Source organism: Ctenopharyngodon idella, chromosome 6 (assembly GCF_019924925.1).
Source record: "Ctenopharyngodon idella isolate HZGC_01 chromosome 6, HZGC01, whole genome shotgun sequence".
In the NCBI taxonomy this organism is placed as follows: Eukaryota; Metazoa; Chordata; class Actinopteri; order Cypriniformes; family Xenocyprididae; genus Ctenopharyngodon; species Ctenopharyngodon idella.
Window position 1 is genome coordinate 15,465,300 of NC_067225.1, and position 16,281 is coordinate 15,481,580.

Here is a 16,281-nt window from a genome sequence, read left to right on the forward strand (position 1 = left end):
ATGAACAGGACTGTCGGCATTTCTCAGCTTCTAAATTTGTGTGCTACAGGCACTTGCTAAAAGATGCTATTCAGATGCAGGGCTGTGAGTTCTGTCAAATTTCATCCCCTGAGACACTGGAAAGTCTGCAGCACATAGACAGGTACTGCACACACAACATACATACGCAAACAGTTTCAAAGAAAGAGTGTGATCTTGCATAAGTCTGTCATCCATTCTTTCTCCATCTCACTAACATAGCATACACGCACACAAATTAAGCCACTGTTTCCTCCCACATTTTTTCGGTTATCTTATTTTTTGTCTTGTAGTCTTCATCTTGTGTGTAGTACAGAGTTGTTTTTCAAATGTTTTTGCATGCAGTTTATTACTGTGTGCACATATTTGTCTGTATGCGTTTATGCTTTTTCTTTGCTTTATTTGAAGCATTTGGACTGTTTTTTGTCTATGAATAATGTAGGTCATGACACTCATTTTTATCTGCATAATTTAGCCAAAAATGAAAAGTGAAATTCATATATACAATGACTAGAATACAGCATTGAGAATGTTTTTAATTTCTGAATTCAAATTAATTTTAATATTCGGGACATAAAGTCAAAAATATCAGTGTGATACAATTGTCCTGATATCATGATGAAGAAAAATCCTGATTAAAAGAATGAAATTATTGATAAGAAAACCCTAATTAAGCATATCAGCATTTTTGAGATAAATGTTTATTATCAAATATTTAATGAAAAAAATAATTTTGAATTAAATAATCAGAAAAATTTACCATTTTGACAAAATAATTCAATTCACATTTATTTGTACAGCACTGTTCACAATACATATTTCAAAGCAACTTTACAGAAAATGTGTTTTTACAGTACATCACAATTAAGAGTAATCTGTTATCAGAAGTGACTGTGTCAAAGTAATACTCGTTTGGCATAAATGTACAGTTCTAAGACAATACAGATCATGCAGTTAGCTAACGTCATGTATTAATTTTGGCATCCTGGGGTAGAAACAGAAAAGCGAATGGAGAATAATTAGCGTAGCTATACTGTTCATAACATTTCAAGCAAAACATATCATGTGCATTTGATCAGTTATAACTGGAGTAAAAGTTTATGAGAAGCATTATGTGAATGCTTGGCTAGAGGGATGTGTCTTTAATCTGTATTTAAACAGAGAGAGTGTGTCTGAGCCCCGAACATTATCAGGTAGGCTATTCCAAAGTTTATGAGCCAAATGCGAAAAACTCCCTCTTTTAGTGGACTGATATCCTAGAGTTTTGTGACCTCAAAGAGCATGATGGATTGCAGTGTGTTTAATTTCACTGTTTAAATTCAGTAAACCATTTAGGGCCTTTTAAGTAAGTAGCAATATTTTGTAATCTATACAGTATTTAAAAATGCAGTGTGTAAATTTTAGCAGCATCTAGCGGTGAACTGCAGCTAACGGCGCACACCCCTCGCACCCCTCCCTTTCGGAGAAGCTACGGTGGCCGTCTGGCCGACATGTTTTCATCTGAGAGAGCAGAGAGTAGCTTGTGTGAAGCAATGAGGTTTCTTCTTACTTCTAAGAAAGAACGGTCTATAAACCAGACGAATACTACTACTACTTCGTGCGTATTCAACGTAGAGACGATGCAAGCTGCCTCTAAAAAAAAAAGAACGATTTAGAAGAAGAACAACATATTGACAAAACACGCTCTGTAGAGTGTTTGTCCGTTTAGGGCTGCTGTAGAAACATGCCGGTGCATAATGGCGACTTGACATGGAGATAGAGATGTATGAGATAGAAGTGGCTCATTCTAAGGTAATAAAAACATAACGGTTCATTATTTGAGGTCTTTATGTACCACTGAAAACATAGTTATGTATATTATATTGCATTTCTGGCAATAGATCCTCCCAAATTTTACACATTTCACCTTTAATAGGTAACGAGATAATAAAATCGGGGTTCTATGACCATAATTTCTTCACCTGGTAAGAACTAGCAACCTCTTTTTGGACTTGTAGCTTGTTTATTTAGGCTGCAGCACAACAACCTAGTAGTTTCTGACGCATGAACTAACTGCATCAAAAACATATATATTACATATTCAACAGATATTAACATATATTCAGGGTGTAAGAACAATATGCTGTTAGTGCTAGTTGATGTTTAGACCACACAACATTTTTAGTCAATTAAAAGTAAACTCTTCTTGAAAATGGTTTTTCAAAACCATATGAAACCAACATGAATTAAAAAAAAAGTGTATTTAACTTGGCACATATGCTTACAACTAGATTTTTAAAAGTTTTTGTTCCCTTTTCCTTATTGTGGACACTTTCATTTGTCATTGAACCTTGTCTCTATGCCTTAAGGTTATTATATGTTTAAAAAGAGTTCTTATCTAAATAGATGTGAAGACTGAAACTAATGCAAGAAAGTAAAAGTTACTAAGTGTAACTTTTTCTTTCTCCTGTCTGGTACTAAAAATATCTCAGTCGTGTGTGTCCTCCGCCCCCACATTTATGAGGGCAGGATGTGTGTCAGGTCCTGTCATCTACTGTCTCTTTGAGAGTGAGGGCCAAGTGAGCGACAGGAAGCCTGTGGTTCAGCGAGCTGCTTTCTGTGCTGATACAGCGCTCTTGACCCTGTTTCTCTTCACTTGTTCAGTGCCTTTTTGTGCAGGATCAGGGGCTTAATCTTTGCACACTGGTTTTGCCGTTCTGCAGCACTAGGCTTATGCAGACCGCACATGCATATGCGTCGTGTTGTTTGGCTGGATATGAGAAAGTTCAGCCTGTCCAAAATCAGGTTCAGGGTGTTGTTTGTAATATGAATGATTAATTAAACAAACCTATTCAGAGGACTTTCCCTTCAGTGTGTCCACACACCTACTCTGCATGCTTCTTTTATACATTTCTTCCTTCTAAACTTTCCTCTGCCTTGCCTCTGTGAAACTCTCTCTCTCTCTCTCTCTCTCTCTCTCTCACTCTCGTCCCTCCCTCGTGTTCACTCAGCTTTGAGTCAGAGTTGCATTTGTCCTCAGTGACAGCCACAGCAGTTAGAGGAAGTGTTACACAGAGCGCAGCTCTCACTCTGACTCTCTGGGCAGCACAAGTTTTTATACATGTGCCATATGATGTAGCCCATTAATATTCTCCCAAGGACGAAAGGTAAGTCAATGGTCTTCTTTTTCTTAGATTTTAAAATTTTATTGCTCTAACAGACAGTTGCAGCTTACTGGAGGTAGTCTGTGAAATGTGATTCTGAGTTTAGCACTGAGAAACCACTGTTGGAAAGTTGCATAATTACGAGCTGTGTGTTGGTCACTGAAAAAAGGCCCCTTTGTTTAGTTCCAGTTATTTGGTTTACAAGGTTTTATTATTATTTTTTCTCATTCTGACTTTCTAGAAATCGTAGTACTGTGTTTTCCACTGCTTTTCCATTTCCTCAGACTTTTTTTGTAAGCAGATTCTGTTGTGCCTTAAACGTGTCTCAGCAGAGAAGTAGTTAGTGACATTCTGTTGCTGGTCAGTTATAAACCGTGTCTGAGAGGGTGAAATGAAGGGGAAGTTTTCTTGTGTAATCAGTAGTGGGTAAAAGTGCACCTGAGACTGTTAGCCATGGTCATGTGTGGGTTTGTGTTTGCTTTCTGGTAAACAGCCTTAAAGGGTTAGTTCACCCAAAAATGAAAATTATGTAATTTATTACTCACCCTCATGTCGTTCTACACCCGTAAGACCTTCGTTCATCTTCAGAACACAAACTAAGATATTTTTGATGAAATTTGATGGTTGCATTAACAGCAAGATAATTAACAATTTCAGATGCCCAGAAAGCTACTAAAGACATATTTAAAACAGTTCATGTGACTACAGTGGTTCAACCTTAATATTATAAAGCGACGAGAATACTTTTTGTGCACCAAAAAAACTAAATAACGATTTTTTTGAACAATATCTAGTGATGGGCGATTTCAAAACACTGCTTCATGAAGCTTCATAGCTTTATGAATCTTTTGTTTCGAATCAGTGGTTCGGATCGCGTATCAAACTGCCAATGTCACGTGAACCATTGAAATTTGAAACCATCATTTACTGAAATCACGTGACTTTGGCGCTCCAAACCACTGATTCGAAACATAAGATTCGTAAAGCTTAGAAGCAGTGTTTTGAAATCGGCCATCACTAGATATTGTTGAAAAGTCGTTTTTTTTTTTTTTTTTTTTTTAGTGCACAAAAAGTATTCTCTTCGCTTTATAATATTAAGGTTGAACCACTGTAGTCACATGAACTGTTTTAAATATGTTTTTAGTACCTTTCTGGGCATCTGAAAGTGTTAATTATCCTGCTGGCAATAGAGGCCTCACTGAGCCATCGGATTTTATCAAAAATATCTTAATCTGTGTTCCGAAGATGAACGAAGGACTTATGGGTGTAGAATGACATGAGGGTGAGTAATTAATGACATAATTTTCATTTTTGGATGAACTAACCCTTTAACTATCAATTACAGTAAAGAGGTCACTGTTAACACAGAGTGCAAAAAATCATGCTCAAAATAACTTGATATTACCTACTGTGTTTTATAAGCTCAAAAATATGCAATTAAAGTGAAGTGAGTCATGTTGATATGACTAGCACATTAAGAGAGACACATCTCAAGAGACATGACTTGACTTGAATAGACGTTATGTCATTCCAAACCAGTATACATTTCTTTTGTCTGTGGAACACAAAAGTCAGTCGGGTCCATTGTTGTTTGGACCCAAGTGTTCTTCAAAATATGTTCTTCTGTGTGAGTCTGTGAGAGTGACTGAGTAAATGAGAGTGAGTGAATTATGGTTTTTGAATGCTTGAATGTTCTTGAGTAAATTGTAAATGTAAAGTGTTCGTATTTTCTCTTGAGTTTATGCAATAATGCTCCGTATGATTTGTGTTTGTCTTTATGTCAGCAGTCACAGTGGTGATTATTTCCTTTTACCTCATTATGTAAGGACCAAGCTACAATATGGCATCCTGGAGAAATTCTACCAGTATTAATATTGTGGACTCAGCAGGTGAGACTTACGCCTTTTGGAGAAACTCATAATCTGTCTGTCATAAATAAGAATGGGTGCTTTTGACAAATTGCTATGTTAATATTTGATTATCCATTTGTTAATCTTCAAATATAAACTACCATTCAAAAGTTTGGGTTTGTTAAGATTTTTAAATGTTTTTTTTTTTAAGTCTCTCATGCTCACCAAGGCTGCATTTATTTGTTCAAAAATACAGTAAAAAGTCATATTGTGAAATATTATTACAGTTTAAAATTTCTATTTTAATATAAAATGTCATTTGTTCCTGTGATGGCAAAGCTGAATTTTCAGCAACCATTACTACAGTCTTCAGTGTAACTTGATCCTTCAGAAGTCTAATATGCTAATTTGATGCTCAGTTAACATTTCTTATTGTTATTATCAGAGTTGAAAACAGTTTGATCATTTAAATGCATCCTTACTTGAATAAAAGTATTTGTACTTGAATAAAAACTTTTGAACAGTAGTGTATCTCACACACGTTATTTGAGAAACATATCAGCATTCAAATGTTATTTTGTTGCCTTCTCTTTAAAAAGCTGAATATGCTGCAATCGAATCTGAAGTCTACCGTAGCCTGCTAACCATTATGAGAGAAATGGACACTGAGCAACCAGTTGTCAACAAAGGTATGATTTAACAGCTCTCACTCAATAAAAGAACACACATACACCTGAAAACCAAACCTGACCCAGTAGATTTCCAGTAGCTTAAGTGATTAAAAAATGATAACCGCCATGGCCAGTGTGTTTGTTCACTAGGTCTATTTGTGTTTCTAAACAACTTTTTTAACACATCTCTGGGTTTAACACACATTATCTTCAGCCAATCAAAATCTGTCAAGGTTACAGCCCTCTCAAATATATATATAAATATATTTTTTGCACCAAATCCTGCATTAAAGCTTAATGTTTTTTGTTTGTTTGTTTTTTTAACAGTCACTTGTAATGTTTTACACAATCATTTGAAATCACAGTTGTTTTATATATGTGTAGCTATATGCTAGTTTCTGGCCACACCTGCTATATAAAGAAAATACAACAACCTATGCTAATAATTAGCTCATGACTACTGTGTAAGATTCCATTAAAATAAACACTTAGATATGCCTAACAAAGAAATGGTTTCTTTAAGGTCCATAATCTACAATCTAATCAGTAGTGTCATCTGTTCATGTTATGTATGAATTCCATGACAACAAATTTGTCTTGCATAGTTGCTTGATGACTTTAAACAATTCGGTTGTTAAGTCTGACGTCACGCGGCAGTGCTTCCGGGTCCAAACGCTCTATCTCGTACCACAAGAAAACAACAAATGGTGCTAATATACACACACGATGTGATGTAATACTATCAAAAAATAATAATCATAACCTTTATCTCCATACCAAAATCCCAGATGGCCAGACAGTGATTCATCTTTTATAAATCGTTAAAATATTAATGTCTGCGACGGAGCACGGAGACTGTTGTGTAGACTAACATTTAAAAAAGTTAAACATTTAAAATACTTAAACGTTTAATATGAATAAATAGCGCTCATAAACGGCCGTCGCAATGGCATTCTCAAGTGAAACGAGTCGAGGCTTGGACCCAGAAACGGCGTTCCTTACGTCACGATTTAACAAGCGGATAAGAAGTTATTAATCACTTAAATGTGCAATATGTAATATTTTCTGTCCGCTAGAGGTCGCTAGAGGCCTATTCAAAACAAAGGCGTAGCTTGATGACGCAAAGTTTGAGCGCGGAATCTTGGGACATGTGCTGCGTCCAAAATCACGTACTGTAGAGTAGGTACTACATTTGAATTTAAATTTACTTCACGACCTTTAAAAAAGTACGTTCTATATAGTACAAATGCGTGTAGTATGAATGAATTCGGACATACTACATCCGCTATGTTTTTACCGTCACATGACCTACCAGCGTCAGTTACGTCCCTTCTTCAACTCCATTCACAAATCCTCTCCCGTGGCCTCATGGGATAGTAAAGTGTCCATCGTATGCGCACTTCAGAATCTCGCCGGAAGTAGTAAGTCATCCGGGTACTTTTCACCTGCTGTTTTTCGAATACTATGAATTCGGACATACTACTCTGTTCGCATACTGTTTTTTGCGTACTATATAGTAGAGAAGTATTCGATTTCGGACGCAGCGGTGGTCTTCACCTCAACGGCCAGTGGAAAAGGATTGGGATAGGACTCGGAAAGAAATCATGTTCATGTATGCGATTATTAACGTTACTGTAGTATGAAGCAAAGCAGGACCGAGTGTTGTGGGAGCTGAACGAGACCGCTGGAGCGATTGCGCAACACACGCCGCGAGTAGCGGAACTTTTATTATGCCGCAGTCGCCGGCGCTGCTTCCGTTTTTCCGGTCATGAGTATGAGGTAACGCAGCTCTGTTTATCATATTAGATACATTTGAGTGTGTTGAAAATGATGTTATAACGTTACTCTGTGCGTTCGCTCGGTGGCTGCTGTGAGACACTTGTTGCACACTGCAGTAAGCTAGATCGATTTTAGGATATCATATTGCTTAGGATATCATATTGCTAAATGCTGGATGGCTTGTGTTGATAAATGCAATTAATTTTAAAACGTATGGTATGATGGAGTTTCTGTATTACTGTTACTAAAAATAAAGTTGCATCTGATTATGCTATGTTAGCTACTTCACAAAATAGTGTTTTTCTCTGAGGCATGGTAAAGCATGGTACTCGCAAAAAATCAAGAAAATTAGATTTAAACAATAAGACTAACGTTAAACCTGTTGAGCTATATAACAGTAATTTGTTTTCTGTCTATAAATATATCAAAACAGTTGTTCCCTTGCCTATTAAAACATGTAAATATTAAAGCGTCCTTGGTGTTTCCATGGTTTCTACAAAATAAAACCGGAAACCGAGGGTAACGCGGGTATGGCGCAATTGACAGGCGACTCCTCACACGTCCTGGAGCCTTGGTTAAAATTGCAATTTTCTTACGATTTACAAATAGTTGCAAACATTTGGGATATTGTAAGTACTCAAGTGAACAAAATATATAACACTGGCCTAGTGGTTTTTGGATATTTTACTGCAAAATTCTTACATATTGCACTTTTAATGCATAATAAATGTTTTTTTCACGGGTCCCAGAATATACGACCCTGAATATCAATATCATGGAACAACTCTGGTGCCAGTTTCGAGTGACAGTATCAATACACAAAATTAGTCACATATATATTCTAGCTTGGTCTATATTAAGAATTGTTCATTTTTGTTCATTCTGCAGGAATGCTGAGATGGACATTACATAAGAAAGTGCAGACCAGTTCTCTCAGGAGTCTGGCTCTCGTGAGGGTGGCCATCAAGGAACTAGAAAGAGTGAGTCACCAGTTTCTATGCATAATGCTTGTTAAAATGCTGCAGTACAATTCCCATTTTAGCAATTGACACAACAGTTTAAGCATGTTCAGTGAGTATTACTTAAATGCTATTACTTAAAGAAATTGGTTACTTGAAAATACCTGCCTGAAACACTCAACATGGTTATCTGAAAACTTTTTGTGTGCAGGCTGAAAGAATTGACTGCAAGAGACATCTCATTCCTCTGATTAATACACTCATCTATGCTGTGATGCAGGTAAGAAAAAGGATGGCTTTTTAAAATAACTTTAATTTTGCTTTTAAACAAGTGATTCTCAACTGGATTTGCTTCAGGATCCAGATTTTATATCAAGTGGTGATCGAACACAGTACATTTTTTTTTTTTTTTATTGCGCAAAAATGTCAATTAAAATTAAACATAGAAATTTGTTGTTATTACCATAAACTGAATCAGCTGGACAAAATGTACTTGATTTTTTAAATTTTATTAGTGCTTAACATATTGTAGTACCAAAACAGTTTAATTGGAGACACGTTTTTTGACGTCTACAATATATACATATATACCTATTTAATGTGTTATCTGTAACAAATAGACAACAAATATCATCATATATCATCAATCTATGGATGTATGGTTAATTCCATTTTATATTTGCATTTAGCAAACATCAGCACAGACTAACCAATTGAGAAGCACTGTTGTAGACATTGGCACATACGAGTGTTTATTTATGATTTTTATATAAACAAAAAAATCTCAAACTCCGTGCCAAAAATCACCCTTTCACATGTCTAAATGTGGTCAGTTCAATCAATTTGCAACTTCTGCAGAACATTTGTTTTGAAATGAAAATTTTGTCATCCTCTATCCATTCTAATCAGAATGTCAAAGCTGCTCTTTTCCATACATTTTTTTTTAAATATTAAATTTTAACCCAGGTCCCCTCGCATGCTAAACAAAAAACTGGATAAGCTGCTAGACTAACACACTGCATGACACCCCTATGTTTCTTTGCAGACATTATACATTCCTGATGACCTCTATAAAAGAGTTTATGACTTCTGCAAGAGGTTGTTGACTCTGCCTCAGCCGTACTGTACTGTGGGCCTCAGTTATGCTGGGCAAATGAAAGCAGAACGATTGGCTCCAGGTTAGTCAACTCTTTAATGCTTCGAAGAAAATATGACAAGCATTCTCATCTCTCTTGATTTTGGTTTTCGTCTTGGCTTGCAGCCAAAAAAAAAAAAAAAAAAAAAACAATTATCAGTGAAGTTGTAAACAAGATCCCTGTGAGTCTAAAGTACAGTCTTGCTTGAGTTTGTCTTGTTTCTTTTTCCATAGGGCTTTTGTATCAGAAAAGAATACTTGCAGAGCACAATCTAAAAAATGAACACTATCCCCAGCAGGAGAGGTGAGTCCCTTTCAGCAAAACAGTTGCTATTCAATGTCTTTCCTTATCTGCAACCTTTTGCATGAGGGCTCTATCATCATCATCATTATCACACAACTGCTAAGATAGTTCATAAACTTATAGTGACCCCAAAAAGTATTAAACACTTAAACCATATTTAAAAAAGAGTGTGTATTTTATCTTTAAGTTTAATTTAAATGACAAAAACAATGGAATGTTGTTTAAAATTTAGACAGTGAAGTCTGTTCTATACTTTAAAGTCGGCATGAAATGTTTTTTCTTTCCTAATGTGATGTATATCTTTGTGAAGCAGTAGGATGGGCCTATATTTTGTCCATCGGAATTGTTTGAATCTTCGTCGCGTACTAATTGCTGCAATCGGTTCATGTTAGTGACAGATTGCTAGAGTATTTTTTTTCTTTTTTTTATAGCAGCATTCTATAAACAAATACAAATTGTCAATTTTGATTTCATGCTTTTTTTTTTACTTTTTTTTTTTTTTTTTTTACATTAATGCAACGTAAGTAATAGTATAAGCTAATATGAAATAATACTTTTATAGCATTTGTTAATCTTGGGTAATGTTATTTTCTCTATATACTAATTACTACATTTCAAGTTTAATAAATGAATGAAGGAACGAATGAAAGAACAGTAAACAATAGTACTGGGATATTTATAAGATATTTATATGTCAGCCCAGTCAGAGGTGAATCAGAATGATTTTTTTTTTTTTCTTTTCCACTGTGTGACTAATTGTGTTTGTGAGTTTTTGATGGCTATATTCTGTGTTCAGGGTGTTTGTGTTTGCGGATCCTGCAGTGTTTTCCGAGTCTCTCAGCAACGTTTTAAAGGCTGATATTGAGGCTCAAGGAATGTTCCGGAACCCGTTGAGCATAATGCGCTGTGTAGTGCAGCACAGTATTCAGGCAATACTGGGAGACGATTGTCACGGACCCTCTCTAAATGATGCGCTGCAGGTTGGTAATGTTATTTGAAAAAACTGATGCATACTAGCATTTTTTTTTTTTTTTTTTTAAGCAAATCTTAGATCTTGAAACTGATTTATCTTGCTGTTCAGACTTCATGTCATTCCAATCCCATATGACTTTCTTTCAAGAAGATATTTTGAAGAACGCTCCAACTGTTTTTGTACAAGGAAAGTCAGTGGTATCCAAAAGAAAACTGGACCCCTGACATTCATTACATGGACAACAACAAAAAAAATTCAAATATCTTCTGTTGTGTATCTTCACAGAAGGAAGAAGTGCATAGAGGGTTGGAACGTCATGAGTGTGCATAACTGATGAGAGAATTTTCATTTTTGGGAGAACTATCCCTTTTATTCTTGGTCTCTCTTTTGTAGATGAGCTTGAGGTTGGCACTTTTTTCATTGTTTGCGGAACATCTCTGATGGAAAAAAAACATTAATATAATTAATCTAGGTGCGAATGGATGTTCTTAGTAAAAACACAGACATGTTGAATGTCAATATTTACCCAAACGTTCTCAATTCATGACTAAAAGAATTACATCCAGGCCCAGTGTCAAGGGGGCCTTTGATGATCTCAAGATGATCTCATATTTTCAGCTGTAATAATATTTCACAATATTGCTGTTTTTACTTTATTTTTGATCAAATAAATGTAGCCTTGCTGAGTATAAGAGACAATAAAACTTAAAAAAATCATACCGACCTCAAATTTTGAATGGTAGTGTACTGTTAAATATTTGATATATATCTGTATGTCTGTATATAGAAGTAACGCTGCATTCACACCGGGCATCAGCGTCAACACTTGACGGAGGGCGTGTCTGAAGCTTGTGTTGACGTGACCGTTATAGTGATAACAGCCAATCACATTACTTTCTGGTGTTGCACAAACCCAATTGGCTAGTGACTGCTCTAGGGTGTTTGCATAAAGCAATCTGAGCTTTCCAGGCGGAATGATTTATCACAGGCTTCCGGCACTTTGGTGAATGTGATTTCACCAAGTGCAACATGTTCCTGGATCAACGTCTTTGTTGATCTTGGAATTACATTCTAATCAATCAATCAGATTTGGGGATAAGTTTACAGTTTATGTCAAGTTTAGGCTTACAACCCGGGTTAGGTGCTTCTACATCAGTGTTATTCACCTATCATTTCCTTCTGATTTTAGGGATAGCTTATGGGTAGGGTTAGGTTTAGGGAATGGGATATGGTTAGGACTATATTTACAGAAAAGAAAGCTGTTCCAGGACCAGCAAAATATGCCGATTCAGGAACATGGTTCAAGGTTGTTTTATTTATATAGCACATTTAAAAACAGCAAGCATGGCTGACCAAAGTGCTGAACATAAAGCAAAACCATACATTCACACCAAACACTCATACTGAATTAAGAGCTAAGGGAAAAAAGTAAGTTTGAAGAGAAGATTTAAAAATAGTTAGAGACTGTGCCGTTCTGATATAGGCCGGGAGACTGTTCCACATCCTGGGGCCAGCAATAGCAAAGGCTCTATCACCTCTCTGCCCTTAATCGCGATCTGGAGACAGAGAATTATCACCAGATCTCAGATTTCGTGTGGGATTGTGGGGGTGGAGTAGCTCAGACATAGATCGGTGACTGGTTATTTAAAGATTTAAAAACAAAAAGAAGAATTTTAAATTCAATTCTAAAATGTACAGGTAACCAGTGCAACGATTTCAAAATTGGAGTAACGTGATTAAATTTGCCCTACTTGGCAAAATCACGGTGACCTCTGGACTTTATATCTTTTTCCCATCTCCATTATCTAACACTTATGTTTAATATCTCTCTGTAAATTACTTTTATAATGTTGTATTGATATAGAAATAGAACTGAAACCTCCGCAGTCTGCACTTTTTAATCTTTTAATGTCTTGACATAATCAATATGTATGGGTCAAGAGTGCACACAATCAGATGTTACATTTTTGTGACCGCACCCAGTTGTGATCGAGAAATGAACCCTGGGACATGGTGTAACATATAATTTCACTCTTGCCTAGTCAAATGTTTGCAAAACTGTCCCTCTACTGAAAAGTTTCTATGAAGAGAAAGGATGAATTATCTCTAAATGAATGGGAAATTGCCTGTACCTACATTTAACTTCTGTATAACAGTTGTAATACTGTATAATTTTAGTTGCTAGACTATACAATGATGGAGACAAAGGGTGAGCATTTATTGCAGGTCTCTGTCTCTGTCCACACGTCAGCTGTCTGCAGTTTGTTTTCAGAAAATTCAGGATATCCACAGGACATCCCATATGTGTCTGTCTGAATTACGGCTATATGTTGTGTGTGCATCTGCATGTGTGATTTCATGCTGTGTGGTGTTTGTGTGTCTGATTATTTATCTGTCTGTGCACATGACAGGACTTGGACCAGGACGTGGAGTCATACTTCAGTGAAGTGCTTGCAACAGTAGAACAGAGCACAGAAGGGAACAGAGGTGAACAGGGTCAGATCAGACAGAAACTACAAGAGTTATACTCACAGATCCTCTGTGACTCCAACAAAGGTGCGCTACAGAAGTATTCTATTCTATTCTACTCTATTCTCTATACTCTTTCTATATTTGTATCTATACTCTGTCTCACAAGCACAAATCAACACTTTTGACAGACTCCATCTGTACCAAAATAACTTTTTTTCTCTAAAAAAAGACCAGGATATTTTGTTATTTTTTCCTCCTTTTTGATATCAGACGTGTTGCCGGATCAGGAAGCAGGATTTGTTTGTGGTGTCATTGTGACGGTTTTGGGTTTCAGGTCTATTGTCCAGAGGCTCTTTGTGCGATGTTCCACTTCCCAATCCGGAGATGAGTTTCCATCTGTGGTGGGAGGAGGAGGAGCTCTGTGAGTGGGATTTATTTACTAAAATATTTTGGCAGAGGCTATTTGCACTAATATACTGCGTGTAATGTGTGTAGTGTGTAGTGTAATGTGTACACTTTTCTTTGCACTAAGTGGGTGCTATTTATACTTAGTGCAAATGGTGGCAGATACTATTTGCACCTCAGTGTATTGTAGTATATTATAAAATAGTATGCAAAAATAACAACATATTCAGTGTATATTCATCAAAAATTGTAAATCATAAATTAATGCTGCCTTATCTGGACTTTACTTGTGTAATTTAATATTTAAAGCCCACCCATACACCTACCCCTAACCATATTGAACCTGCTGATAAGTAAAGGTGTCCTTAAAGGTCCAGGAAGGACATTGTAACAAATGAGCATTGTACAACATTTTTAAGCATTGTAACAAAATGAGGTGCACACATAGCAGTCGATGTGCCGGCCTGTCCGATCAAGGTGAGGACATCACATCCAGTTTCAATTATAGGCCTATTAAAGGCCCATTTAAAAACTTTATTCCCACTATTAAATACCCATTAGTGCTTTATATACACTTTTTAAGTATTTTCAATTCCTCATTTTATTATTTAAAATTAACGCCTTTTTCAAGCTGGTATGCAATGGGAAAAGAGAGAAAAATGTGATCATAAAAAAGATGGATTCAAACTCGGACCGGTCATGTCAAAAGTGTACTTGAGTTTCCACAACTGATCTCGCTACGGATTTAGTTTCTTTTGTTAGTGTGAATGTAAGTTAGTGTGAATAGCCTTTGCCACAAGATGAGCATTTACTGTAAATAAATACTCCAAAATATTTTCTCCATTAATGCATTTGTTATGTTATGTTCATTTTAACTTTAAAAAAATATGCTTTAAAAAAAAAAAATACATGTGTGTGTGTGTGTGTGTGTATGTATGTATATGTATATATATATATATAATATATATATATATATAATAATCATTTTTAGTTATATTTTATTTATATTTTATTAATTTGTCTTGTAATATTTTTGGGGCATTATAGCCCATCAGAAACTGATTATGAGTTGTTTTCACTTTATTGAGAGACCTGTTTCTCCTAATAAGGAAACTTGAATTTCTTAGATTGCAGGTTTTGGTATCTTGCCGAATCTGAGCATAGTTTGTGACGTTGTTGAAATCTCTTATGATAGTCTACAAAGAGATATATGTGAGATTACTACACAGTAAAGTTAGGTCACATAAAAATAGATCATAGAACACATGAACTCATCCGAACCCAAGAGAGTTACTGAAATAAAGCTGTTCACTAAAATACAACACATCTTTTCATTGTGTCTGTCACAGGGAGAGAACTGGCCAAATTCATCCGTTCCGGATCCTACTGTGAAAACTCTCTCAGCCCAGATGAGTTTTACATGTCGGACCTCCACACAGAGCTCAACTCAGAGATGCCACGGCACTCTGTCATGTCGACGGACAGCGGTATAGAGCGTGACATGCAGGGAATCGAGGCTTCTGACATGGAATTTATTGGAGGAAAAAGCTTAAAGTCTGAACATACCAGTGGGCGACTCTCGCGGCGAGGAGGAATCAAGGTGAAGCCATCGGTCACTGACAGCATGGCTCTGATGCAGGACGCACTGGAGGAGACAGGCACAGCTGGCAGCAGTGGCACACTGCAGAGGAGAGCAGGAAACAGTGGGACCACCCTGCCCAAGGAAGAACGGGACTACACTGCTAAAATAGTGGTGATGGGAGATGATCGGGCAGTGGGAAGGCTAGCCAGAGCGTACTACTGGTTTAGGTAGGAGATAATATGTCAATCTGTGATATTTGGGTCAAAGACATATAAGAGTGTCTATGATAAAGAAAAGAAAAATCTAGTTTAAAACATTCAAAAAACAACTCGTGGTGTAGCCAGTAAGTAATAACACTGTATTTTCCTTACACCATGAATACATTAATTAAGAAAAAAGGTCTTTTTTAACAAATATTGTGAATTAATATTTCATAAATGTCATTACATTTTTGGGGAGTTGCATCTCATGACATTTTACAATCTGAACTAACATTGCCAAACCAAATGATGTGATTCTAAGAGGTCCTTCTATCATAGCATTTTAGCTTCTATCAAGTCAAGTCAAGTCATCTTCATTTATATAGCGCTTTTCACAATACATATTGTTTCAAAGCAGCTTCACAGTGACAATAGGAAAATTATTATCGAGCTAAAGTTGGTTCTTGATTGAATCACTTCCGTTGTAAAAATTGTTAATTATTACTTTAGGGGCCGCTTAAATGACACCTTTCCTACTGAAGAAAAAAAAAAAAAAAAAAACGAATACCTTTAATGCATTCTTGCCGTTCATTTACGTGTTTAGTCTATAGACCTTATGCGCCAGAGAAACAAGTGCGCCGCCATCTTTATAATATTGTCTTTGAACTTCCGTTTTTGCGGTAGCCCTGTATATTTCTATGGCATGGCTGTCAAAGAGTAACTAGCTGGTGAAGTGGATTTACTTGTTGTAGAGTTAATGAAAGTTATCATGAGCATTGTAATGTTTAAA

General features: G+C 36.2%; 1 protein-coding gene across 4 annotated transcripts in view; it reads left to right on the forward strand.

The window, feature by feature from the left end:
- The window catches only part of LOC127514450 (phosphoinositide 3-kinase regulatory subunit 6), a 24,940-nt gene continuing 8,659 nt past the window's right edge, over positions 1 to 16,281 (forward strand). Inside the window, exons 1-11 of one of the 4 annotated variants that reach the window (XM_051897292.1) lie at positions 1 to 142; positions 4,946 to 5,050; positions 5,611 to 5,700; positions 8,350 to 8,441; positions 8,632 to 8,700; positions 9,466 to 9,598; positions 9,790 to 9,859; positions 10,656 to 10,839; positions 13,244 to 13,388; positions 13,639 to 13,725; positions 15,059 to 15,518. In XM_051897292.1, coding sequence (XP_051753252.1) covers positions 5,002 to 5,050; positions 5,611 to 5,700; positions 8,350 to 8,441; positions 8,632 to 8,700; positions 9,466 to 9,598; positions 9,790 to 9,859; positions 10,656 to 10,839; positions 13,244 to 13,388; positions 13,639 to 13,725; positions 15,059 to 15,518 — 1,379 coding nt within the window. In that variant the 5' untranslated portion in view covers positions 1 to 142; positions 4,946 to 5,001. Of the gene's footprint in view, positions 143 to 3,007; positions 3,165 to 4,945; positions 5,051 to 5,610; positions 5,701 to 8,349; positions 8,442 to 8,631; positions 8,701 to 9,465; positions 9,599 to 9,789; positions 9,860 to 10,655; positions 10,840 to 13,243; positions 13,389 to 13,638; positions 13,726 to 15,058; positions 15,519 to 16,281 lie in introns of those variants that run through there. The other 3 variants (XM_051897291.1, XM_051897293.1, XM_051897294.1) reach the window with 3 other exon arrangements.